General features: G+C 46.1%; 1 protein-coding gene across 1 annotated transcript; it reads right to left on the reverse strand.

Moving 5' to 3' along the window:
* Positions 1 to 157: 157 nt before the first annotated feature.
* perp (p53 apoptosis effector related to pmp22) lies at positions 158 to 26,522 on the reverse strand. The gene is made up of 3 exons (XM_059648742.1): positions 26,170 to 26,522; positions 4,876 to 5,013; positions 158 to 2,677 (listed from the first exon to the last, which is right to left on the reverse strand). Exons 1-3 carry the CDS (start codon positions 26,363 to 26,365, stop codon positions 2,469 to 2,471), a joined length of 543 nt encoding a protein of 180 aa, XP_059504725.1. The 5' UTR covers positions 26,366 to 26,522; the 3' UTR covers positions 158 to 2,468.

The raw sequence follows: 26,522 nt of genomic DNA on the forward strand, positions 1-26,522 counted from the left end.
CTTTCACTGAAACAGATTATCATCACAATGCTGCTTATGGGATCTTGCTGTGTGCATGTTGGCTGCATGTTGTTTCCTATGTTTACAGCCACAATCCAAAAGTGCTTCATTGGCTATGAAGAAGGTTGGGATTGAAATAACTCCACAAAGGCCGGTATCCCATCACCAAGTCACTCTTTATTTTACACGTGCATTGTATATGACACTGACCCAGCTAGCTCTGAGTCAGCTCCTAGTGTGAACACAATTTCTAACACTCCTGTTTCTATCTGTCAGCCAGGGCTCCCTGATTGGGGGTGTGTACCTGGTCCAATCAGGGAACTCATTTCTATGAGGTCCACCTGGCAGACCTAGTTCCAATGACTACAAAGATGTCCTGAGATTGTTAAAAAGTTGCGATATAAATGCAAGTTTAATCCTCAATGGAATTTGCAATGCACAGACGCCTGCTCAGGAGATAAGAATTATACTGACACAGCCAGGCAAACACTTAAATGTGATATCATAAAACCTAAGAGCTCATGAAGCTCTTGTGCCTGTGACGACTCTGAAAGAACTAACTACTTACAACCATCTTCCAATCTTTTCCTCATATCCACTCGTCCCCTTTTCAAACCATCAACTGTTTGTCTTTTGCAAAACTGTTGCAGATATTTGTTGCTACTCGATGTCCTAATAAGCCTCAGTGTGCAAGCTTTCGTTTTTAAACATTATCTCTTCATGCCCCACCCTGTGTTTTCTGAGAAGCTGAAGATTTTATACTGACAAACTGCAGACATAGCTTATCACTCTCCCCTCACAATTCAAAGCAGCATCACTCATAACTTTGTCTGCAAGTGCCTCAACAATCTCTACCAGAAATAGGTTAGGACTAGGCCCCTCAAACTGCTGTGCTATTTGATAAGATCATGGTTAATTTGATCATGAACTCAATCTACCTTCCTGCCTCCCTGATTAGTCATGAAACTTCCATAAAAATATTCAACGTCCAATGAAACGCTGTGTAAATGTATAATGTAAAGAATGATAGAGTGATAAGCGCAGGAGGAAGCCATTTGGCCCAGTGTTCCTATGCCAGCTCTTTCCCCTACAGTTTCCCATTTGAGTATTTTTCAAATTTCCTTTTGAAACTTAAAGGTGAATCCGGTCTTTCAGGCAATGGATTACAATATGTAACAACTCATTGTGTAAAAGGGGGATGGAGGGACAGGGTGGTGGTGATGACCCAATGATATGATCATTGCAATGTTAATCCAGAGACCCAGGTTCAAATTCCACCATAGCAGATGGTAGAATTTGAAGTCAATAAAAATCCAGAATCAATAGATTAACAATGACCATGAATCCAATGCCAATTGGCAGGAATGCTCCATCCGGTTTACTAATGTTCTGTAGGGAAGGATACTGCCATCTTTATCTGGTCTGGGCTACATTTGACTCAAGACCCACACCAATGTGTGGTTGACACATACCTGCCCTCTGGGCAATTATGGATGGACAATAAATGCCAGCCAAACCAGTGAAGCCCAAATGCCATGAATGAATACATTTTTAAAAGTCTCCCGTGTGGTTCATTTCCCAATGATCTTAAATTTGCTTCCTCTGATTATCAAGACTGTCTTTCTCAATCCAGCTCTCTAGGTCTGTCAGAATTTTAAGCAAGTTCTAATACATTCCCCTGTTATGTACCTTTATCCCCATGACTCGAACCGTCATGCTCTAGAGAAGAAATATTTGGAGACAGCTGCACGCTGTGTAGTGGTCAAAATTGAATCTTCAGAACATCAATTTTCATACATCAATTATTTTATGGTCAAAGTTTGTGTTTGCATTTGAACAAGCAATAGTTTTTTTATGGTCAAAGATTAAAATATGAATAAGAATATGTGAATAGCAATGTCATCCTACTCTTAATACAGCCCTTGCATTAAAATACTCCTCTGTATTCTCCCAACTGAAGGTAATTTCTATCCTTAGCCATTCTGTCCTTAGGACACCACAATACTTTCTCACAATCAACATTATTCCAACTTTTCTTGCCATTCCCAGCCCTCATTTCATCCTAACCTGGGCCACAATTTTTATCATTAAGAGGAGTAGATGCTAAAGCGGGAAGTGGAAAGAATTGTCATTTCAATTTTTAAGATTCAGATGCTGGCTATAAATTTCATTTGGTGATGGTCTAGTGTCTGTATCATCCCCTGTCCCCTTCCCTAAAATCTTACCTGTTGCTATCCCCAACACCAGCAAGTCTATTTAAAGCCAAACCTTTAAAAAGAAAACTACCTTAACATTTAAAAACAAGAGCGTTGTCAAATCCAGTACTTGTGTGTAATAAGATGTGCAGGTTCTTTTGTTTCCCAAAAAGAAAAGGAACATTGTCATTCCTCTGGCTTTTTGAAACAGCGAATGTACACGTGTGCAAGGCACCAGAGTCAGATCTTCACTGCCACTGACTCCAACAAAGATCAGCCGTAGATGTAGATGGGTTTAGCTTGACCATAGAGTTCATCTTCGTACTTGGGGAGGCAGCAGAAGAATATGCCACAGCCGATCATCAGGATGGTGGCACCCCAGCCGAAACCGTAGCTCCAGCTGTATTCATAGTTGCCATTTTGGATGAGGGTCTTGGTGAAGTTGACCGGGTATATGATGAGGGCGATGAACTGGAAGAGGACTGAGGAGAGTGGGGGGGGCAGAAGAAAACATAGTTAGAGCGGGAAACAAAACACACCCAATGCATCAGCTATACGAGATTGGCCAAATTTTAACTTTTTACAGGTGGGGTGAGTTTTGAATCGATTGGAATCAAACTCGACGTATTGGCTTCATTGTCGCTGGATGCCAGCTTGCTGCTGAAGGACCACCTATCCATATTTATAACCAGAAACATCAGCAGATTCAACACTTACATTGATGAAACAGTATTTTGAGAGTGAGGAATTTGAATTGCTTTCTGATTGAAATACAGCAATCAAACTCCACATTCATGTTGGTCAACGGGATCAGTATCTGGACAAGGGGTCAGCCATTTCAGACTCGGACAGCATTGAACCTTTGGAATTCATTACCCTAGAGTGCAGTCAATGTTCAGTCATGGAGTACATTGAAAACTAATATCAATAGATTTTTGGAGAATTAAAAGTCTTGGGGATAGGGCAGAAAGATGGGGTTGAAGTAAACAATTACCTAGGATTTTACTGACTGATAGGGTAACTTCATGGGACCAGATGGCGCACTCCTGCCCTTCATGTTCTTTATTAAAAGAAATTTCCTTAACTAACAAGACTTTACTATGCTTTCTCTAGAAGGGAGTGAAGGAAAACCTGCATTGATCCATTCGTACATAGACCATATTGCCTGGCATGAGCCAAGAGTCCCCAGTATTAATCAAAATTTGCTGGGTGTAAAAAGGATATTTTGGGGTTCTTTTCTTGTTGAGAAGCAGTTGGGTTCCCTTTTTATCTTGCTGGTCCCTGCTTTCATCAATGCTACCTGTAATTAGCTGTTCATTCTTTGCACAGTGCATCTGTGGAGTCTTGCTGTGCACAGTGAAAGGGCCATGTTTTGCCTCATATTAACACTGATCATCCAAACTGAATTACTGGAGTGCAACTGGGGAACAAGAAAGGGGTACAAAAGCTATTCGGAGTGACTGGTCAAGCTATGGAACAAACCGGGTTGGCAGGTGTGAAAATAGTCGCTGTGTGAATTGGGTACATTTCACTTGCACAACATAATACTCTGGACTATAATTACTCAATCTCAGAATAAAGGGCATGTTACACAGAAACATAGAAAATAAGTGCAGGAGTAGGCCATTCAGCCCTTCCAGCCTACACCACAATTCAATAGGATCATGGCTGATCATGCAATCCCAGTTTCCCATTCCCACTTTCTCTTCATACCCCTTAGGGTTGAGGGGAGGATGAATGACTTCACTCAGAGGGTGGTGACCCTGACAGAACTTCCACAGTCCTCCAGGGTACAGAATTCAGTTATTCATTAACTTCACCACAGGTAGTAGATTCGCCAGCTTTAAGTACATTTAAGTCGTCATTGGACAAGCATATGGATGTACATGGAATAGTGTAGGTTAGATGGGCTTCAGGTTGGTACGACAGGTCAGCACAACATCGAGGGCCGAAGGGCCTGTACTGTGCTGTAATGTTCTATGTTCTAGAGAATGATGGAATTCTACTTACTAAGGACGTCAAGGCACATACAATAACATACAGGAAAATAGTGTTGAGGTAGATGATCATCCATGAGCTCCTAAACTCCCATAATAGAAGTAATTTGAGAATGACATATGGTTTGGGAAAAAGCAAAGTTCTTCATCATTGGAAATATTCCTGTGTTTAGTCTGGGTCTGTTGCAAACTCATTGAAAGAGTTTGATTCCAGTAACCGGTCATGAACACTGCTCGTGTGTGGTGTTGGATTGTTGAGAGCTTTTCATGAGAAGAGAAATTATGGACCCGAATCTTTTTCCCCATTTTGTGGGTTTGAAAGGTGCTGTTAGCAGAGACTTGGAAACTGCGCTAACAAGGCTAATGCAACTTCAGAGAGAGGAGGCAGAGTCAAATCCATTTCCTTCAGGATGGAGACACGAGATCTGTTCACTTGGAGTATTAAGAAGCGTTGGAATTTTCTACCTCGAGAGCCATGGGTGATCAGTGTTGGAAGGAATTGAAGCATTTGGGAACTCGGTGGTAAAGTGGAGTTGACATAGAGGATGAAGTATTGGAAGGTGTAGTAGCTTCAAGGTGCCGGATACTTATGTTCATATTGGTTGGGGAGAAATGGCATCTTACATAGAGGTAGTGAGGCCCCTGGGGAGGGAGTGAGGCATCAACCAAACAGCAACACTTACCAGCAACAAAGAGGATGACACCAATCACTCTCAGCAGACCTGACTGCTCCTTGCAAAGAGCAAGGAAGGACAGGATGAAACAGATGATCAACAGGATACAACCAATTATCAGCAGCGCTGCAGAAGCTTTTGCCCATCCTAGCGGAATAAAAGAGGAGGAGAAATTATTAGCTGGATGTCTCACATTAATAAAACAATGAGGGCCAACAAAGAAGATATTGACACAAGATCCTCTGTGTTGAAATACCTATGGGTCACAGATCAATAACAACATTTATGAAGTCAGCAGGAACTGTGCTCCAGTAACAAATGTCCTGTCTCTATTGCTAGTGTTGGAACCAACATCCCCCTCCCACATCTAGAAAAGATGGAAACTGAATGCCAAGGGGGAGGACAGCGAGTATGAGAGGGGACTAGTTTTTAAAGATGCTTTCATGGCTGAATAGCTGATATTCAGGTTTGCATGTGATTGAGTTATTGACACATTTAGAGCCGCAACCCAAGAGAAGCCAGTGCTATTGCCACAAGGGAAGTGGTGGTATGGTATTAATGTCACAGGTTGACTATTTATGGGGATCTAGGTTCGAATCCTACCATGGTAGATGGTGAAATTTGACTTCAGTAAAAATCTGGAATTAACAAAAGCTAGACACTGTCATTTAGTATCAAAACAAAACCATCTGGTTCACTGATATCATTCAGGAAAGGAAATTTGCATTCCTTACCTGGTCTGGCCTACACGTGACTCCAGACCCACAGAGATGTGGTTGATTCTTAATTGCAACAAATGCTGGCCTTGCCAACGACACCTTCGTTCCATAAACATCTTTTTTTAAAAGAATAAAGGGGGTGAGTCGGGAAAGTGGTAAATGAAAATGGAGAGAATGGCAGAGTAGAAAAGCAAGGATGTTAAGGTGAACCTTTATTAAACACTACAGTGTTGTCTCCAGTTTTGAGCAACACATTCAAAGAGGGATGTGAAGGCTTTAGAGATGGTGTAGAGAAGACTGGTAAGTCTCTGGCATCAGCAACTTCAGTTACAAAGATAGATTGGAGAAGTTGGAACTGTTCTTCCTAGAGAACAGCAGGTGGAGAGATTTGAGAGAGGGGTTTAAGATCAAGGTAAATGAGTTGATTGGGAAGAATTTTGTGAAGTTCTGGGGGTTAGACAGTACGGTAACTGAGTTACTTGTACAGATAGCCTGCGAGGTCAGGAAGCTTCCTTGCAGGCTTTAAACATTAAGTGATCCTACTGCTTCTTCTGAAGGAAAACTGCACAGGGAAAGCTCCCGTGGACTGCGAATCAATAAGAACCAAATGACCTGATCAAGTGACTGGAGAAGAATGGCACCGCTTTTCTTAAAATGGCCAAGGGAAATGTCTCATATCCACCAGAGAGGGAAGGCCTTGTCCTGAGGGAATTGAAATGGCTATTCTAAGGAATGGGGAATTTGTACTTTCTTTGGGAGAGCGAGTTGAGAAGCAGATCATCACGACACCATGTCCGTATGTGTGGCCTCACACCAGCTCTCAAACAAATATTTCTCAGCTCTGGGATCTATAAATGGCACTGGTTCATGCTTTGAAATGAAGGATCCATTTAAAATCTAACCACGCGGATGAGAACAACAGTTTTGCATGGTAACCCGAGGGTTCTTTGTGCTTCTCCCACAGGACTGGGAGGCAATCCTCTGGACAGCTGCTCAATAGATGATCCAGATAGACAGAGAGAGGCTGCTCCCAGGCCACAATATTCCCCTATTTGTACACAATCCATATATAGTTCTGTGGTTGCATAGTTATCAATAGCACCTAAATCCCTCCCGCTTTCATTCTTCCTTGCTGCTGTCTGCACAATTTCCCATTTCTTCCCACTGCACTAGCGCTCCATCTGGAATTGCTGCTGCCACCTCAAGCCTGGTACCACCTAGTCCCTGCTTCACCCGCATTGCTTTAGTGCCCACTGAAGACACAGTCACTTAAGTGTTAGTGAGCAGGAGGAGACCCTTTGGCCCATTTTGCCTGCACTGATTCTTAAATGAGCACAATTACCTTTTGCAAATCTCCAGCTTGCTCCCCATAACCTCGCATATTATTTTGGTCAAAATAAACCCTCATCAGCCTCAAATGCCTCAGTCTGAAACTGCCTCCACTTCATTCCCAGGCAGTGCTTTCCAGACCTGAATGACTTGCTGCATGAAAGAGATTTTCCCCACTTCTTCCATGCTATGTTTGTACATCACATATAGGGTGGCACAGTGGCTCACAGCACCAGGGACCTGAGTTCGATTCCAGCCTCAGGTGACTGTCTGTGTGGAGTTTGCACATTCTCCCCTTGTCTGCGTGGCTTTCCTCCCACAGTCCAAAGGTGTGCAGGCTAGGTGGATTGGCCATGCTAAATTGCCTGCAGTGTTCAGGGGTGTGTGGGTTGCTCCAAGGGTCAGTGTAGACGTGTTGGGCCGAAGGGCCTGTTTCCACACTGTAGGGATTCTATCACTCTAAATCTGCCCTCTGGTTCTTATTCTTGTTAAGGAGCAGGAACAAGTTCCCACTATCTATTCTAGCCAGCCTCTCATTCAACTGTGGGATTTGTAACAGCACCCTGGTCATGGGATGATGGTTCGAGACAGGTAGTTGCATTTATATAGTACCCTTCACAGCTTCAGGTCATTGTGAAGCACCAGACAACCAATGAGGCTTTTTACTTCCCCGCCCCCGCCCTCGGAGCGCAGACAGACACCCGAGTGAGCTGCAAAGTAGAGGCCAGATCCTTTGTATGAGGCAGTTAGTACCTGAAAAAGAGTTAACTGACTTCACAAGATATGCTCCCCTCATGGACTGTCCAAGAAGAAAGGTGCTAAGCGGCCCTCAGTTTGTCTTACAAGTCCCCACATGCTCACCAGAATGTGTATCGTGTTTCAATGATCATCAGCATCAGCAAGAAAGACTGGTGACAGTAAATCTACCCAACACACCCCAGACAGTATCAGATATTATAGCACAGTGACCCCGCACAGTGATTTGCCATTTTAATAAGGCTCACCTTGCCCTCCCACACCAACTGCCCAGGCCATTTCCCAGTAATCTCATTCCTTTCACTGAACAGTGAGCAACAAAGTGGGAATGCTGCAGGGGACATCCTGTCCAATAGGGCAGCATTAGGCTAGGGGTATTATTGCTAGACTGTTACACCAGGGACTCAGATAATGTTCTGGGGACCTGGCTTTGAATCCTGCCCTGACAGATGGTAGAATTTGAATTCAATTTTAAAAATCTGGAATTAAGAGTCTATTGATGATTGAATCTATTGTCAATTGTTGGAAATAAACCCCATTTGGTTCACTAATGCCCTTGAGGGAAGGAAACTGCCATCCTTACCTGGTCTCGCCTACATGGGACTCTAGACCCACAGCAATATGGTTGACTCTTAACTGCCAGAGATAATAGGAACTGCAGATTCTGGAGAACCTGAGATAACAAAGTGTACAGCTGGATGAACACAGCAGGCCAAGCAGAATTTTAGGAGCGGAAAAGCTGAAGGGTCTAGGCCCGAAACGTCAGCTTTTCTGCTCCTAAGATGCTGCTTGGCCGACTCTTAACTGCCCTCTGGGCAATTAGGGATGGGCAATAAATGCTGCCTACCCAGCTATATCCTCATTCTGTGAATGAATAAAGAAAAAATGTGGGCAAGACGTGGATAAAGGCTGAATTTCATACAGCACGGCTTACAAGGGAAACAGCACAAATAAACGGGGGCCACCAGTGAGCCAAATTATATTCCAAATCATATTATCAGAGATAATGGGAACTGCAGATGCTGGAGAATTCCAAGATAATAAAATGTGAGGCTGGATGAACACAGCAGGCCAAGCAGCATCTCAGGAGCACAAAAGCTGACGTTTCGGGCCTAGATGAAGGGTCTAGGCCCGAAACGTCAGCTTTTGTGCTCCTGAGATGCTGCTTGGCCTGCTGTGTTCATCCAGCCTCACATTTTATTATCTTCCAAATCATATTACTGAGTTCTAGTGAGACTGCATCTACAGTACTATAGACCGTTCATCTCTCCCTATTTAAGAAAGGATCCAATTGCATTAGCAATTCACGGAAGGCTCACTTGCCTAGTTCCTGAGATGATGTGGCTGTGTTCTGAAATTGGGCCCGTACAGATTGAAGTTTCACAGAATGAGTGAGGTATGATCTTATTGAAAGAATTAAAATTCTGAGGGGTCTTGACAGGAGGCTCAGAAGATGTTTCCCCTCATGGGGAAATCTCGACTAGGGTACACAGTTTTTGCCTAAGGGACCTCCGCCTTTAAGACTGAGATGGAGAAAACTGTGTGCCCTAAGGGGGTCATTAGTCTTTCCGATTCCCCCCTCCAGAGAGGAGCAGAGGCTGGGTCACTGACTTATGTATACAACTGAGCTAGACGGGATTGCTAAGGGGGAGTCACAGATTGTAAAGAGCGAGCAGGAAAGTCGAGTTGAGGCCATCGGCATTGTCTTCGGGGCAAGCTTGAGGGACTGAATGACCAAATCCTACTCCTAATTGTTATTTATGGTCAGATACCAGACACGGGCTTAACGGGTTGACCTTTCACCTTTGAACCAGAAGGCAACAAATTCATGGTCCACTCCCGAGACTCAAGAACATTCTTAAGGCTGATCTGGCCAGTTGAGAATTGTGGGAACGCTGCACTGTCAGAGGTGCCATCTTTCTCAATTACGCAAAGGTCCTATCTGGTCACTCAGGTGGATGTAAAAAGGCCCACAGGATGATTTAAAAGAAGTGCGGGGTCATTCCTGCACAATATTATTCCCTCAAACAACAATACTGCTGCAGATTACGTGCTGTCAGCAGGAGCGTGCTGGGTGCAAATTGGCTGCCGCCTTCCCTACATTACAACAGTGACTACATTTCAAAAAATGGTTCATTGAGCTCTGGGTGGTTAGGAAAGGTGCTATGTAAATGCGAGTCATTGCGCACAGCAAGTGCAAAATATTGTGACTGGAAGGTGTGCTCACGTAAGGCGATCTCTCTCAATCGAAGCGGATTACACAGATTTTAAAAAGGCCGATGTCACAATCAGTCTTTCATAAGTTTAGAAGAATTTGAACTGGCTCACAGCACAGCGGCTGTACCCACCCAGAAGCTCTCTCACACAGAGACGCCCTTTTAAACTGTAAACAGTTCAACCATTGTTTTAGTGTGACTCAACGACAAAGCCATTAGTCATCCTGTACACAATACACCTCCCCTCACAAGGAGCAGCACCTACACCTGTGCTCATGAGGCTCAGAGGAAAAAAATTAAGAATACTTTGATTAAAAAAAGACTTACTGCATTGTCATAGCCACAGGGAATCCCAAAGCACTTTTTAAAAAGAAGAATCTATCATTTAAGTTGGCAAGCCTTTGTTTCCAATCTCAAATTTCACTTCAATTGTATACTTTGTTACCCTCTGAAATGGCTGGGTAAAGTGTAGAGCTGCATGAACATAGCAGGCCAAACAGCATCTTAAGAGCACAAAAGCTTTTGTGCTTCTAAGGTGACGCTTGGCCTGCTGTGTTCATCCAGCTCTACACTTTGTTATCTCGGATGCTCCAGCATCTGCAGTTCCTACTATCTCTGATACATTTCAGAGGGTATTTAAGAACCAATCATAGTATCATGGGTCTGGAGTCACGTACAGGGTAGACTAGTTCAATCCATCTGGTTCACTAATGGATTTATGGTCATCATTAGTTTGGATTGTTACAGCAGCCTACAGTAATTTTGTGGTCACCATTATGAAGACTAGATTTACATTCTTTACGTATTAATTGAATGGAGAGGTGATGGCCTACTGGTGCTATCCCTGGACTATTAATCCAGAGACCCTGGTAATGTTCTGGAGGCCCTGGTTCAAAGCCTACCACAGCAGATGACGGAGTCTGAATTCAACAAATATCTGGAATTTGGAATCTAATGATGACCATAAATCCATTGACAATTATCAAGGGTTCATTGATGCCCTTTAGGGAAGGAAACTCCCACAGTGGTTAGCACTGCTGCATCACAATGCCAGTTCTGGGTTCAATCACACACTAGTGTGACTCTGTGCAAATGCCACATTCTCCCTGTGTCTGCGTCGGTTTCCTCCCACAGTCCAAAGATGTGCAGGTTAGGGGTGGATTGACCTTGTTACATTGCCCCATAGTGTTCAGGGGTGTGAAGGCTATGTAGATTAGCATGGGAAATGCAGAATTATGGAGGTTTAGGTCAGTGTGAACTCAAAGGGCTGAATGGCCCCTGGTTTCCACATTGTGGGGATTCTCTGATTTTATCCTCACCCTGGTATGGCCTACAAGTGACTCCAAATCCACAGCAATATAGTTGATCCTTATGCCCTCTGGGCAATGAGGGGCAGGCAATAAATGCTGGCACAGTCAGGGATGCCCATATCCCGTGAATGAATTTTAAAAAATGTGATTTCAGGAGTAAATAATTATATTAAATCAAAAGTAAAAATGGAAAATCTGCTTTCAGTCAGAAAACATGAATGGGTTAGGATATTCAGGAAAAGTGAATTCCTGAGAAGGCGAAGTCAAATTGCACACTGCAAGGCCTTGCTTTTGTGAGGTGGTAATTCTCGATGTCTGTTTGCTCAGAGTTCATTTAGGATCACATTCCTATACTCTGTGTCTGCTCTTCCCTTGGCTGACACTGATAAAAAGGCTTGCTCAACAATCGTAATACACATTCCTCAAATATTTTGTCCTTCTGTTCTGGTAATCCTTCTCTGTACTAATACCATTCCATTTCTAGGCCAATGTTAACAATGATTGCAAAGGGCCTAACAACAGAGGGGAGAGTGATAATGGGAACTGCAGATGCTGGAGACTCCAAGATAACAAAGTGTGGAGCTGGATGAACACAGCAGGCCAAGCAGTATCTCAGGAGCACAAAAGCTGGCGTTTCGGGCCTAGACCCTTCAGAGGGTCTAGGCCCGAAACGTCAGCTTTTGTGCTCCTGAGATGCTGTTTGGCCTGCTGTGTTCATCCAGCTCCACACTTTGTTAACAGAGGGGAGAGTTCCTGTTTAGTGAGGAATCAGGCATTTAGCCCAGCAAGTCTGCGCCTACCCTCCAAAGAGCATCTCATCCAGATCCACACCCCATCCTACTTTTCCCATGGCTAATCCACCTAACCTCCACACCTCTGGACACTATGGGCAATTTAGCATGGCCCATACCCATAACCCGCACATCTCTGGACACTGGCAAGAAACCAGAGCACATTGACACAGAGGATGTGTAAACTCCACACAGAGAGTCGCCTGAGACTGGAATCGAACCTGGATCCCTGGTGCTGTGAGTCAGCAGTGCTAACCAATGAGCTGCCAGGTCTCCCCTCAAAAGTTTCAGCTTACTAACCAATGATTAGGGAACTTTCTTAAATGGAAGCTGGACAGTTCAATCCCTTTATCTACAGCAGAGAGGGAGACTACTGCTGCATTATAAGTGCCATGGCACAACTGTCCTTACAACCCTCCACAGCTCTGGCCTGTAGCCTCAACATTTAAAAAGGAACTTTCAAAAGCTTTTTGACAATGTGGCGTTACTTGCTAAAAGAAAATCTCTCATTCCATGAAATGTTTCAAACAGAGGAGAGCATTTAATCTATTGTGTCCTATGCTGTGTTCTCAGCAACAGCAACTTAGACAGTCCCACTCACCCATCTTTCCTCACAACCCTAAAACTGCATCCCTTTGGAGAATTTTCCCAGTCTGTTTCTGAAAGCCAACGTTGAACCTGCCTCCACCACAGTCTCAGGCAGTGCAGCACACATCCTCACCACCCGCTTTGTCACTGTCTTGATGTGAGCTCTTTTTATAGTTCAGAAAATGCCTCATTTCTCTCAAACCAAGAATTAACTTTTTATATTTAAAAGTAAAGCTTTTCCTCTTCTTTTGGTTTGGAATAAACAAATGCTGACATTTTCCTCTGTTGACGTAAAAACCCAGGAGTATTCAGAAGTTACAAATAGGTGGAAAAATATTAGCAACATAAAGCTACAGAACTGACTACAAAAGCACAGTAGATAGGCAATGCAGTGAGAATGGAGAGTTTGTACAGTAAACAGACCTGCTGAGCAGAATTTGGCATCACACTGCAGTCTGACTCACTATAACCTTGACAGTGATAAGGGACCATCTCAAAAATACACTGGAACACTCGAAATGTATGACTGTTCGTTGGTTAGTTTTTGGCTTTGATCTAAGCAAGATCATTAGAAAGAAACAGGAGATTGCCCCTTGAGCCTGCTTCGTCATTCAATAAGGTCATGGCTGTTCTGATTGTGGCCTTAAAGACTTTCCTGCCTGGTCCCATAGCCCTCGGCTCTAATTAATTTAACTCCACCTTAAATATATTCAATGATCAGGTCCCCACCATCCTGTCCAAAGTTGAATGACCCTCAAAAGAAATCCCCCATTTACTTAAGTGGGACTCCCCCTAATTTTAAGCTGCAACCACTAGTTCCAGATTCCCCATGAGAGGGCACGTCCTCTCTGCATCTCTCCTGACAAAGTGAGGAGTCACACAGTACCAAGTTATAATTTAAAATAACAAGCTTTTACAGCACTGTCACCTGACAAAGGAGCTGCGCTCTGACAGCTTGTGATTTTAAATAAACCTGTTGGACTGTAACGTGGTGTCCTGTGACTTCTGGCTTGGTCCACCCCAGTCCAACACCTGCATGTCTGCGTCAGCTCTCCTGTCAGGCCTCCACAAAATGTTTCAATAAGATCACCTCTCACTTTTCTCAACTGCAAGAAGTATGGGCCCAACCTGCTCAGCTTTATATTACAACCATATCCTTCCATCCTAGGACTCAGCTCAGTGAGCTGTTTTCAATGCATGCATGTCCCTTGAGTAAGGAGACTAAAACTGAGCAGTCATCCAATTGCAGTCTCACCAATTACCTGTAAAGGTGTAGCAATAATTCCTCTCTTTTATATGCCATTCCACTTGCAATAAGTACCAACTTTAACCATTTACCTCCCTGCACACTAACTGTTTCTGCGGCTAACATCGAGATTCATACACAAGGACACCCAAATCCCACAGTATTGCAGTATTCTGTAGTCTCACCAGGTTTAATTAGCATTCTGCTTTCTTATTCTTCAAACTAAAATGGTCAATTTCACATTTTCCCACATTGTACATTATTAGCTGACTTTTTACCAACACATTCAACCTACTTATATTTTGTTTTAGAAAACATATGCCTTGTATCCAAATTACAAGTTGTTTTCTTACCCATTTTTATACCATCAGCAAATTTGGTTACACTACCATCATCCCCCAAGTTATGAACGCATATTGTAATTGAGTGATTCTTGTGACACTCGCTGGTTATTGTTTATCAGCCTAAAAAAACCCCACTTATCCTGACTGTCTCTTTCCTGTGGGTTAACCAATCCTGCAGTTGACAGGAAGCAAAATGTGCGTGCCTCGTGATATATTTTAAACATATCACGAGAAAGACACAATGTATGAATAGAACAGTATACACATGCCTGAATATAATTTTGGGTCATTCCACTCATGAAACACTGTGGAATTTAGCGAAAGCCCACATCCCTCAACTATTCTTTGCAGAGTTGATGTCATGAGGCATAACCAGTCTATCCCATTTTGATGGATACTATCTCCACCTTCTCACCACAAAGCTCTGTCTTCTTGTCTCCTAATGTTTCAACTATTCAACTTTCTTCCCTGGTGTCTCATACCATGTTGGTTATTATCTTTGCTTTCCTTAACTTGTATTCCACAAGGGTCTGAGCCCACCCCTCAATGTGGTTCAGTGGTTAACACTCTCCCTTTTGAGTCAGAACATTGTCGATTTAATTTGCACTCCAGTGGCCTAGGCACTGTGATCTGGGCTGACGCTCCACATGGACACTGATGATGGTGTTGCCCTTTTGAAGAACCATCAAAGTAAGATCCTTTTTGACCTTTTCTGAGGAAGCATGTTCTTGCTCTCGAGGGAGTACAGCAAAGGTTTACCAGGCTGATTCCGGGGATGGCGGGACTGAGGAGGGATTGACTAGGATAGAATTGTTTTCGCTGAAGTTGAGATGAATGGGGGGTTTGGTGGTGGTGGGGGAAGAGTCTCATTAATTCTTATAAAATTCTGACAGGACTAGACAGGGTAGATGCAGGCAGAATGTTTCCGATGGTGGGTGTGTCCAGAACCAGGGGTCACAGGATGAGGATTTGGGGTAGACGATTTAGGATGGAGATGAGGAGACATTTCTTCATCCAAAGAATAGTGGGTCTGTGGAATTCATTACCATCAGAAGTTGTTGATGTCAAAACATTGAATGTACTCAAAAGGCAGCTAGATACAGCACTTGGGGTGAATGAGAGCAAAGATTATGAGGAGAAAGCAAGATTACACTATTGACTTGGACGATCGCCATGATTGTGATGAATGGCAGAACAGAATTGAAGAGCCAAATAGCCTCCCCTGCTCCTATCTTCTATGACCTCTTAAGTGGGTCTAAAAGATCCCACACCCCTATTTTGAAGTTGACAATGAAAGATAGCCCTCGTGTCTCTCATGTTAATTCTTCAACCAGAATCATGAAACAGATGGCCTAATAATTATTACGTTGCGGGGATAAAATTGAGCCCATAAACAGGTCAGCGGTGATCATATTGAATGGTGGTGCATGCTTGAGGGCTGAATGGCCTACTCCTGCTCCTAATCTGCAAGAATAGGGAACTTGCTGTCAGCAAGTTGGCTGCTACATTTCCTACACTACAACAGGGATTCACTTTAAAGTTACGTATGGTCACTTATGGCACTATCTTAGGTACCAAGGTGCCTAGGTCTATGTACAGATTCTTAAATACCAGAGGAGGTGTTCTATAAGGATCAAAACAAGTCACTGGACCCATTGGATCTACAAGTATGTTCCTAATCAATACCTGATCTAAGTCCGTTCTCCCACTCACTCCCCAGTGTTGCTTCAAGTTATTTCTTTTTATTATTCACCCATGGGACCTGTGCATTGTTGGCTGGTCCAGCATTTACTGCACATCCCCAGTTACTCAGGAGAAGGTGGTGGTGAGCTGCCTCTTTGAACAGCTGTAGTCCATGTGCTGTAGCTAAACCCGCAATGCTGTTGGGAAGGGAATTCCAGGATTTTGACCCAGTGACAGTGAAGGAACAGCGATACATGTCCAACTCAGAATGGTGAGTGACTTGGAGGGGTGGGGTGGGGGGGGGCAGTGTTTGAGATGGTGGTGTTCCCATGTATCTGTTGCCATTGTCCTCCTAGATGGTAGCAGCAGTAGATTTGGAAGGTGCTGTCTGAGATCTTTAGTGAATTTCTGCAGTGTTTCTTTTAGATGGTACCCACTGCTGCTACTGAACATCGGTGGTGGAAATGGTGGATGCGGTGCTAATCAAATGCTCTCTTTTGTCCTGGACGCTGTCAAGCTTCTTGAGTGTTATTGGAGTTACACCCATCCCAGGAAAATGGAGAGTATTCCATCACACTCCTGATTCATGCCTTGTTGATGATTCTCATGTAACCAATCCCTATTGCAAGAATTTATTTGCATATTCTGATTCAACAATAACTTACATCGATAGAACACCATTAACATTGTAAACCATTCCAAAGTGATACATAGCGGAGGCTATATGACTAAATTTGGCACCAAACCATGTGAGCAACTTGCAGAGCGGACTCAATGGGCCGAACGGCCTTACTTCCACTCCTATGTCTTATAATAGGGGAGATAACCAGAGGTTTGGTCAAAGAGTTAGGATTTTAAAAGGAATGTCTTGAAAGAAAAGTGATATAGTGAGGTGGAGAGGTTTAGTAAGAACAGCTTGCGACCGAAGAATTCTACATTTGAAAAATCTTCTAACTTCTCCATTAATGCATTCACAATTAACTTAAAATTCGTACTCTCTCACCAAGCAGCGTCATAGAGTTGTACAGCACGGTAACAGACCCTTCAGTTTGACATATCCATGCTGACCAGGTATCCTAAATTAATCTCGTCTCATTTGCCAGCATTGCCCCCTCAACCCATCCACTTCATGTATCCATCCAGATGCCTTTTAAATGTTATAATTGTATAACGTTCCACCACTGCCTTTGGCAGTTCGTTCCATATACGCATCACCCTCAGCATGGAACAGTTGCCCCTTAGGTCTTTTTTTATATCTTTCTTCACTCACATTTAACCTTTGTCCTCTAGTTTTGGACCCCTACTTCCTAGGGAAAAAAAAGGCTATTCAACTTAATTATGCCCCTCATGATTTTATAAACCTCCTGTATAAAAACACCCAGGTTTGTGATTTTTGAACCAAAATGATGCCCAAACTTGAACTGCAATTGTTTGTGGAGACAGAAACCCTTTGCTCAACTTTGCAGCGTTTCCAAAAGAACAAAGGCCTTCATAGGAGCAAAGACTTGAATCTGGGAATGGTTTCAAAACTTGTATCTCAGGAATCATGTGAAATAGTCTGGAGTGCCCAGACTTATGAGCAACACTGGGATAGAAACTGGAGTCTATGCTTGCTCCTTCTCAGACCTTCAATTTGTGTGGTTCCACTACTCCATCACTTGGCATTTTTTAAAATGTGCTCACCAGCAGGTGTCACATCTCTTAGCTATGTCACTGAAACCCTCCCATGTCTTAAAACACATATTAAAAAAAAATTAATAGCACGAGTAGGCCATTCATCCTATCAGCCTGCTCCATCATTCATTAAGATCATGGCTGATCTGACTGTGGCCACAACTGTACTGGACTTTCCTGCCTGCTCCCTAAAATCCTTTCACCTCGGTGTTAGTCAAGCACCTATGAACTTAACACAGGAATCATAAGGAGCTCTGTGCCATCACTTATACCATGGAGCTAAAGCTACGAGGGAGATAAGCAGATTTTAATGAGATCCACTTAAATCACTTTCTCTCTGGAGGTCACTAGTCTGTTGGACTTGGTCCAGAAGGCAAACGTGTGGTTGAAGGCAACCAATACTGGTCTTGTCAGTGACACGCACATCCCATGAAGGAATTGAGAGTTCACCCACAGTCACACTCTAAAGACTTGAGCTTGACATCACAGAAGTGTCATGGCACAGGAAGAGACCATTTGGTCCACTGTATATGCACTGGACATTTAGGCTGACATGTTGGCGTCATACCAAGAGGTGTGCTGCACTGCTGGAGTCACACACACACACACACACGTGAATAGCTCCTTGTGCTTACTCACCAATGGCCTACCACTACTATCTTTGAGGGCAAGAATGGTCCTCACTCCACCCAGCAAGCTCACACATTGAACCTACATGTCATTTAAGTATTTCAATGTCATTAGTCAGTTGCAAATATTTAGCCTCTCCACCCTGAGATTAGCTAATTCTACAATGAAACTAAACCCAAAACAATCACTGATAATGAACTCAAGGTCTCCTCAGTCTGTGGAACTTAGCACCATTTGTTCGGCAGTGTTAGCAACTTATAGAGCCGAGGGAGCAACTGCTGAAATGATAGAACAGTACAGGCATAAGAGGCCTAACTTCTGCATTGCACCATTCTACAAGGGCTTGAATGCCCTACTGCTGCTTCTATGTTCCTATGATTCTCTAACATGTCACAGCTCCACTTGGTCAATTATTTTGTAAAGAGATAAAAATAAGCTTGTTCACAAAAACCAAGTAGAATCCCTCTTTTTCATTGGTTCGTGTACTGAATACATGTCTCATACACAATCCTATCTTTGAAAAACAGACACAGTTATACAGTGTCATCTCTTCCACTGGTGCTAAGACCAACAAGTGCACGATCAGGAATGAGCTGAAATGAGAGAAAGAACCTGCACTTATTTAGCACCTAACAACATCAGAATATGTAGTCACTGCTGCACAATAATGTCACTGAGGAAAGGGTTATGATAGGAAACTCCTGGAAGTAACTTCTCCTTTCAAGTTTATAGGTTCTTTCTTGTGTTGCGGCCAAAAGCATCAAGCAGTCTCCCATCAGTTTCTCTTTTACCAACCTTCCTTACATTCGGTCTTCCATGGCACCTTTCCACCCTCTCCATCTCTCACTCTCAGATTCACCTTCTCTGACCTCATGTGGGTTGTGATGTAACAGCAGTGACTATATTGTTCAGGAACAGCATGTGAATTTGCATTAACTTGTGCTGTGTTACATTTGATCCAATGTATCAGACACAACAATTTTAACTTTCCATAACATACATTTTCCCCCTCCTCGATGCCTCACTCTAAATTTACTTTCCTCTGTCACGGTCTCCTCTTTAAGTCTCTTTTCCTTCACCCTCGTGCTTGTTGTTTTCATGGTTTTGCTCTCCCTTTGTTTGCAATCATATAAATATACCTGTAATAGATGAACTGACAAACTCTAAACCTACAACAGTCCCACTTTCCAGCACTTGGCCTGTAGCCTTGAATGGTATGACATGTTCAGCCACATAGGTTTTAAAGATTTGAGGTTTCCTGTCTCGACTACCCTCCTAGGCAAGCCATTTCAAATTCCCACCACCCTCTGGGTGAATTTTGTTTGTGTCAAATCCCCTCTAAACATCCCATCTTTTATTTTAAAATTATGCCCTTCGTTACTGACCCTTCAACTAAGAGAAGCAGCTGCTTTTTATCCACCCTGTCCACGCCCCTCAAAACCTTACACACCTCCAGTGGGCACACCCCTCAACCTTCTCTGCTTTTCAGAAAACAACCCGAGTTTATTCAGCCTGTCTTCATAGAGAAATTGCTCCACTTCAGACAACATCCCTCTATACTTTATCCAGTGTGATCACATTCTTCCTACAATGTGGTGACCAGAACAGCACATACAACGGCCTAATTAAAGTTTTGTACAGAAACCCACAGTTGACAGCCAAGTTTTATCTGCCTTGGATCTAAGTTCTGTAATTCACTTCCCATACATCTCTTTCAGGGCGCCCCTTAGAAGCTCCACCTGTGTAGAGGCCATTGGTCGTCGAGTCCAGGGTCTCCTCATGTAGCGTGGCGTTAAACTTTGCTCCTATAAAGTGCTTTGGGATGTTTTACTTTGTTAAAAAGTGCTGTATAAACAATATTGTTGTTGCCATCAGGCTACACGGTCTCCCAGTAACTCAGAACAGCCCTCACAATCCCAGTCTTCAAAGTTACCCAATGTTTTCACCTCACCCTGTGCCAATTATCGCTGAACTTCCCAAGCAACTCCAGACTCATCATTGTATCTCTCCTTCCCCACTTAATCCTCTTCCAAGCCAATTTCATAGAATCCCTAGAGTGTGGAAACAGGCCGTTCAGCCCAATGAGTCTACACCAACCCACAGAGCATCCCACCCAGACCCATCCCCCTATAACCAACTTAATCTACACATCCCTGCACACTATGGGCAATTTAGCATGGCCAATCCACCTAGCCTGCACATCTTTGGACGGTGGGGGGAAGCCGGAGCACCCAGGAGGAACGCTACGCAGACACAGGGAAAATATGCAAACTCCGCACAGACAGTCATCTGATGGTGGAATTGAACCCAGGTGCCTGGCGCTGTGAGGCACCACAGGGGCACCGTACCAACCTGTGCCATCCCTGTCCCCTCCTAAAGTCCACATTTTCCACGATTGTACATGCAACCTCCTCACCAGATTGCTGTCCCATTCTGTCCAATCTTTCTCTCCTTGTTGGAGGATTGTTTTTAATGTTACAAGTGTCCTGTCAATGATACAATTTTGCATCATACTAATTCTGCTGCATGATGTAAAGACCCTTTCATGGAGCGAACTTAAGTGTGATGTTAGAACATATTATAGAGAAATGTGCTATACAGGCAGTCAATTAGTCAGACATGTAGAGGTGCCAGTGCTGGACTGAGGTGGACCAGGTCAGAAGTCACATGACACCAGGTTTTAGTCCAACAGGTTTATTTGAAATCACAACCTTTCATAGCGCTGATAACGGGGACTGCAGACGCTGGAGAATCCAAGATAATAAAATGTGAGGCTGGGTGAACACAGCAGGCCCAGCAGCATCTCACGAGCACAAAAGCTGACGTTTCAGGCCTAGACCCTTAGGCACTTAGCTGGGCCTGCTGTGTTCACCCAGCCTCACATTTTATTATCTTTCATAGCGCTGCTCCTTTGTCAGGTGAAGTGTCAGACTTCACACGATGAAGGAGCAACGCTCTGAAAACTTACGATTTCAAATACACCTGTTGGACAATAACCTGGTGTCATGTGATTTCTGACCTTGTATTGACAACAGTTGATATCTGCTTCCGACAACATTAAAATTGAAAGGTGAAATGGAGAGAAACGCTGGATCAATTCTCTTAGACATAGACAACAAAACTTGACATCAGAACACTTACATGTTCCAGCTTGATCACCCCACTCTCTTTTCCTGTCCTCCTCTCTTTTACGTTTTGCACCATTTCTGCTCTGCACACACCAGATCTTCTTCTGTCTGTTTATATTTTTGCCCTCGCTGTCCTCCCTCACTCCTTTGATCTGTTTCACTCATGTTGACTCACGGTTCTTCGATTACGTACAGACCTACTGTTTTTCTCACTACTTTTCTGACTCATCCTGTCTACATCTCTCCCTTCCTCCTGCACAAGTCTGTCACAGATTTTTGCTAGTGCTTGCTCCACTTTTATGTTTCCTCTGGCTCTCTTTCATTTGACCCCAGGGCTCCATTTCTCATTGTCTCCTCCAGTTTTTATTTCACTTCTGCCTCTGACCCTTTCTGATTGTCTTATAATGGTATTGTCTCAGTTAGTTTCTCAGCTGTGTCGCTGACATTCTCACCAACTCCATGCACTGCCTTCTCTCACCCATTCTCTATTTCAGTTTGTCTGCTTCTTCCGATACATTTTTCTAGCAATCTCCTTCTGTTTTGATCTTGTGTCTACTTTCACATTTTCTTTCTGTTCTTTGTCTTACATCCCTCTCCGTTTCTGCAGTTGCTGTACTCTCATTATTTCCATGTTCACTTCTCTACTTCACTCCTCCCTTTCGGTTTAGTCTCAATTTTTCCATCTTCCCCTCCATGTTTAAACTTTCTGACAGCTTGACTCAGTTTTCTCCATTCTCGTCCTCCCCCCCCACACTCACTCACTCTCGTCCCCCCCCCCACACGCACTCACTCTCATCCCCCCCCACACGCACTCACACTCTCGTCCCCCCCCCCACACGCACTCACTCACTCACTCTCATCCCCCCCCACACGCACTCACACTCTCGTCCCCCCCCCCACACGCACTCACTCACTCACTCTCGTGCCCCCCCACACGCACTCACACTCTCGTCCCCCCCCCCACACGCACTCACTCACTCACTCTCGTGCCCCCCCACACGCACTCACACTCTCGTCCCCCCCCCCACACGCACTCACTCACTCACTCTCGTGCCCCCCCACACGCACTCACACTCTCGTCCCCCCCCCCACACGCACTCACTCACTCACTCTCGTGCCCCCCCACACGCACTCACACTCTCGTCCCCCCCCCCACACGCACTCACTCACTCACTCTCGTGCCCCCCCACACGCACTCACACTCTCGTCCCACCCCACACGCACTCACTCACTCTCGTCCCCCCCCAAACACTCACTCACTCACTCTCGGCACTCACTCACTCTCGTCCCCCCCCAAACACTCACTCACTCACTCTCGGCACTCACTCACTCTCGTCCCCCCCCAAACACTCACTCACTCACTCTCGGCACTCACTCACTCTCGTCCCCCCCCAAACACTCACTCACTCACTCTCGGCACTCACTCACTCTCGTCCCCCCCCAAACACTCACTCACTCACTCTCGGCACTCACTCACTCTCGTCCCCCCCCAAACACTCACTCACTCACTCTCGGCACTCACTCACTCTCGTCCCCCCCCAAACACTCACTCACTCACTCTCGGCACTCACTCACTCTCGTCCCCCCCCAAACACTCACTCACTCACTCTCGGCACTCACTCACTCTCGTCCCCCCCCAAACACTCACTCACTCACTCTCGGCACTCACTCACTCTCGTCCCCCCCCAAACACTCACTCACTCACTCTCGGCACTCACTCACTCTCGTCCCCCCCCAAACACTCACTCACTCACTCTCGGCACTCACTCACTCTCGTCCCCCCCCAAACACTCACTCACTCACTCTCGGCACTCACTCACTCTCGTCCCCCCCCAAACACTCACTCACTCACTCTCGGCACTCACTCACTCTCGTCCCCCCCCAAACACTCACTCACTCACTCTCGGCACTCACTCACTCTCGTCCCCCCCCAAACACTCACTCACTCACTCTCGTCACTCACTCACTCTCGTCCCCCCCCAAACACTCACTCACTCACTCTCGTCACTCACTCACTCTCGTCCCCCCCCAAACACTCACTCACTCACTCTCGTCACTCACTCACTCTCGTCCCCCCCCAAACACTCACTCACTCACTCTCGTCACTCACTCACTCTCGTCCCCCCCCAAACACTCACTCACTCACTCTCGTCACTCACTCACTCTCGTCCCCCCCCAAACACTCACTCACTCACTCTCGTCACTCACTCACTCTCGTCCCCCCCCAAACACTCACTCACTCACTCTCGTCACTCACTCACTCTCGTCCCCCCCCAAACACTCACTCACTCACTCTCGTCACTCACTCACTCTCGTCCCCCCCCAAACACTCACTCACTCACTCTCGTCACTCACTCACTCTCGTCCCCCCCCAAACACTCACTCACTCACTCTCGTCACTCACTCACTCTCGTCCCCCCCCAAACACTCACTCACTCACTCTCGTCACTCACTCACTCTCGTCCCCCCCCAAACACTCACTCACTCACTCTCGTCACTCACTCACTCTCGTCCCCCCCCAAACACTCACTCACTCACTCTCGTCACTCACTCACTCTCGTCCCCCCCCAAACACTCACTCACTCACTCTCGTCACTCACTCACTCTCGTCCCCCCCCAAACACTCACTCACTCACTCTCGTCACTCACTCACTCTCGTCCCCCCCCAAACACTCACTCACTCACTCTCGTCACTCACTCACTCTCGTCCCCCCCCAAACACTCACTCACTCACTCTCGTCACTCACTCACTCTCGTCCCCCCCCAAACACTCACTCACTCACTCTCGTCACTCACTCACTCTCGTCCCCCCCCAAACACTCACTCACTCACTCTCGTCACTCACTCACTCTCGTCCCCCCCCAAACACTCACTCACTCACTCTCGTCACTCACTCACTCTCGTCCCCCCCCAAACACTCACTCACTCACTCTCGTCACTCACTCACTCTCGTCCCCCCCCAAACACTCACTCACTCACTCTCGTCACTCACTCACTCTCGTCCCCCCCCAAACACTCACTCACTCACTCTCGTCACTCACTCACTCTCGTCCCCCCCCAAACACTCACTCACTCACTCTCGTCACTCACTCACTCTCGTCCCCCCCAAACACTCACTCACTCACTCTCGTCACTCACTCACTCTCGTCCCCCCCCAAACACTCACTCACTCACTCTCGTCACTCACTCACTCTCGTCCCCCCCCAAACACTCACTCACTCACTCTCGTCACTCACTCACTCTCGTCCCCCCCCAAACACTCACTCACTCACTCTCGTCACTCACTCACTCTCGTCCCCCCCCAAACACTCACTCACTCACTCTCGTCACTCACTCACTCTCGTCCCCCCCCAAACACTCACTCACTCACTCTCGTCACTCACTCACTCTCGTCCCCCCCCAAACACTCACTCACTCACTCTCGTCACTCACTCACTCTCGTCCCCCCCCAAACACTCACTCACTCACTCTCGTCACTCACTCACTCTCGTCCCCCCCCAAACACTCACTCACTCACTCTCGTCACTCACTCACTCTCGTCCCCCCCCAAACACTCACTCACTCACTCTCGTCACTCACTCACTCTCGTCCCCCCCCAAACACTCACTCACTCACTCTCGTCACTCACTCACTCTCGTCCCCCCCCAAACACTCACTCACTCACTCTCGTCACTCACTCACTCTCGTCCCCCCCCAAACACTCACTCACTCACTCTCGTCACTCACTCACTCTCGTCCCCCCCCAAACACTCACTCACTCACTCTCGTCACTCACTCACTCTCGTCCCCCCCCAAACACTCACTCACTCACTCTCGTCACTCACTCACTCTCGTCCCCCCCCAAACACTCACTCACTCACTCTCGTCACTCACTCACTCTCGTCCCCCCCCAAACACTCACTCACTCACTCTCGTCACTCACTCACTCTCGTCCCCCCCCAAACACTCACTCACTCACTCTCGTCACTCACTCACTCTCGTCCCCCCCCAAACACTCACTCACTCACTCTCGTCACTCACTCACTCTCGTCCCCCCCCAAACACTCACTCACTCACTCTCGTCACTCACTCACTCTCGTCCCCCCCCAAACACTCACTCACTCACTCTCGTCACTCACTCACTCTCGTCCCCCCCCAAACACTCACTCACTCACTCTCGTCACTCACTCACTCTCGTCCCCCCCCAAACACTCACTCACTCACTCTCGTCACTCACTCACTCTCGTCCCCCCCCAAACACTCACTCACTCACTCTCGTCACTCACTCACTCTCGTCCCCCCCCAAACACTCACTCACTCACTCTCGTCACTCACTCACTCTCGTCCCCCCCCAAACACTCACTCACTCACTCTCGTCACTCACTCACTCTCGTCCCCCCCCAAACACTCACTCACTCACTCTCGTCACTCACTCACTCTCGTCCCCCCCCAAACACTCACTCACTCACTCTCGTCACTCACTCACTCTCGTCCCCCCCCAAACACTCACTCACTCACTCTCGTCACTCACTCACTCTCGTCCCCCCCCAAACACTCACTCACTCACTCTCGTCCCCCCCCCCAAACACTCACTCACTCACTCTCGTCCCCCCCCCCAAACACTCACTCACTCACTCTCGTCCCCCCCCCAAACACTCACTCACTCACTCTCGTCCCCCCCCCAAACACTCCTCACCCCTCCCGTCCCCCCCCCAAACACTCCTCACCCCTCCCTCACTCTATTTTCTCCTCCCACTCCCTCTCTTCTCACCTATTCCCCCCCCACCCCCCCGTCTCTGTCTCTTCCTCCTTCTCCCTCTCTCCTGTTTTGTTTCTCTCCTCTCCCTCCCTCCCTGCGTGTATTCCTATTGCTATTCCTGTCTCTGTCCCAGCCGATGGCTCCTCCTTACCGTACTCCATGAGGGAGCTGGATTCCCAGTTGGGGTCCCTGCCCCTGTACTGATCCCACAGGGAGGCATAGTGATACTTGGAGTCCACCCAGCCGGAGCTAGCAGCCAGCGCGATGATGTCGAAGATGATAGCGAGTAGCAGCAGCAGAGGCAAGATCCATTTGCAGCGGGGAAAGGCGAGCCCACACTTAAACATGGCCAGGCAGGGCGAGACAGAGACAGAGAGACTGGCAGCCGCCTGAGTGAGAGAGTTCAGCAACACTCCCTGCCTTTGGCTGTCTCACTCACTCAGTCCACACCCCAAACCTGTCGAGCCACAGGGAGGGGCAACTACACAACAACTGTTTAAAGGC

Source organism: Stegostoma tigrinum, chromosome 9, assembly GCF_030684315.1.
Source record: "Stegostoma tigrinum isolate sSteTig4 chromosome 9, sSteTig4.hap1, whole genome shotgun sequence".
NCBI classification, from domain to species: Eukaryota; Metazoa; Chordata; class Chondrichthyes; order Orectolobiformes; family Stegostomatidae; genus Stegostoma; species Stegostoma tigrinum.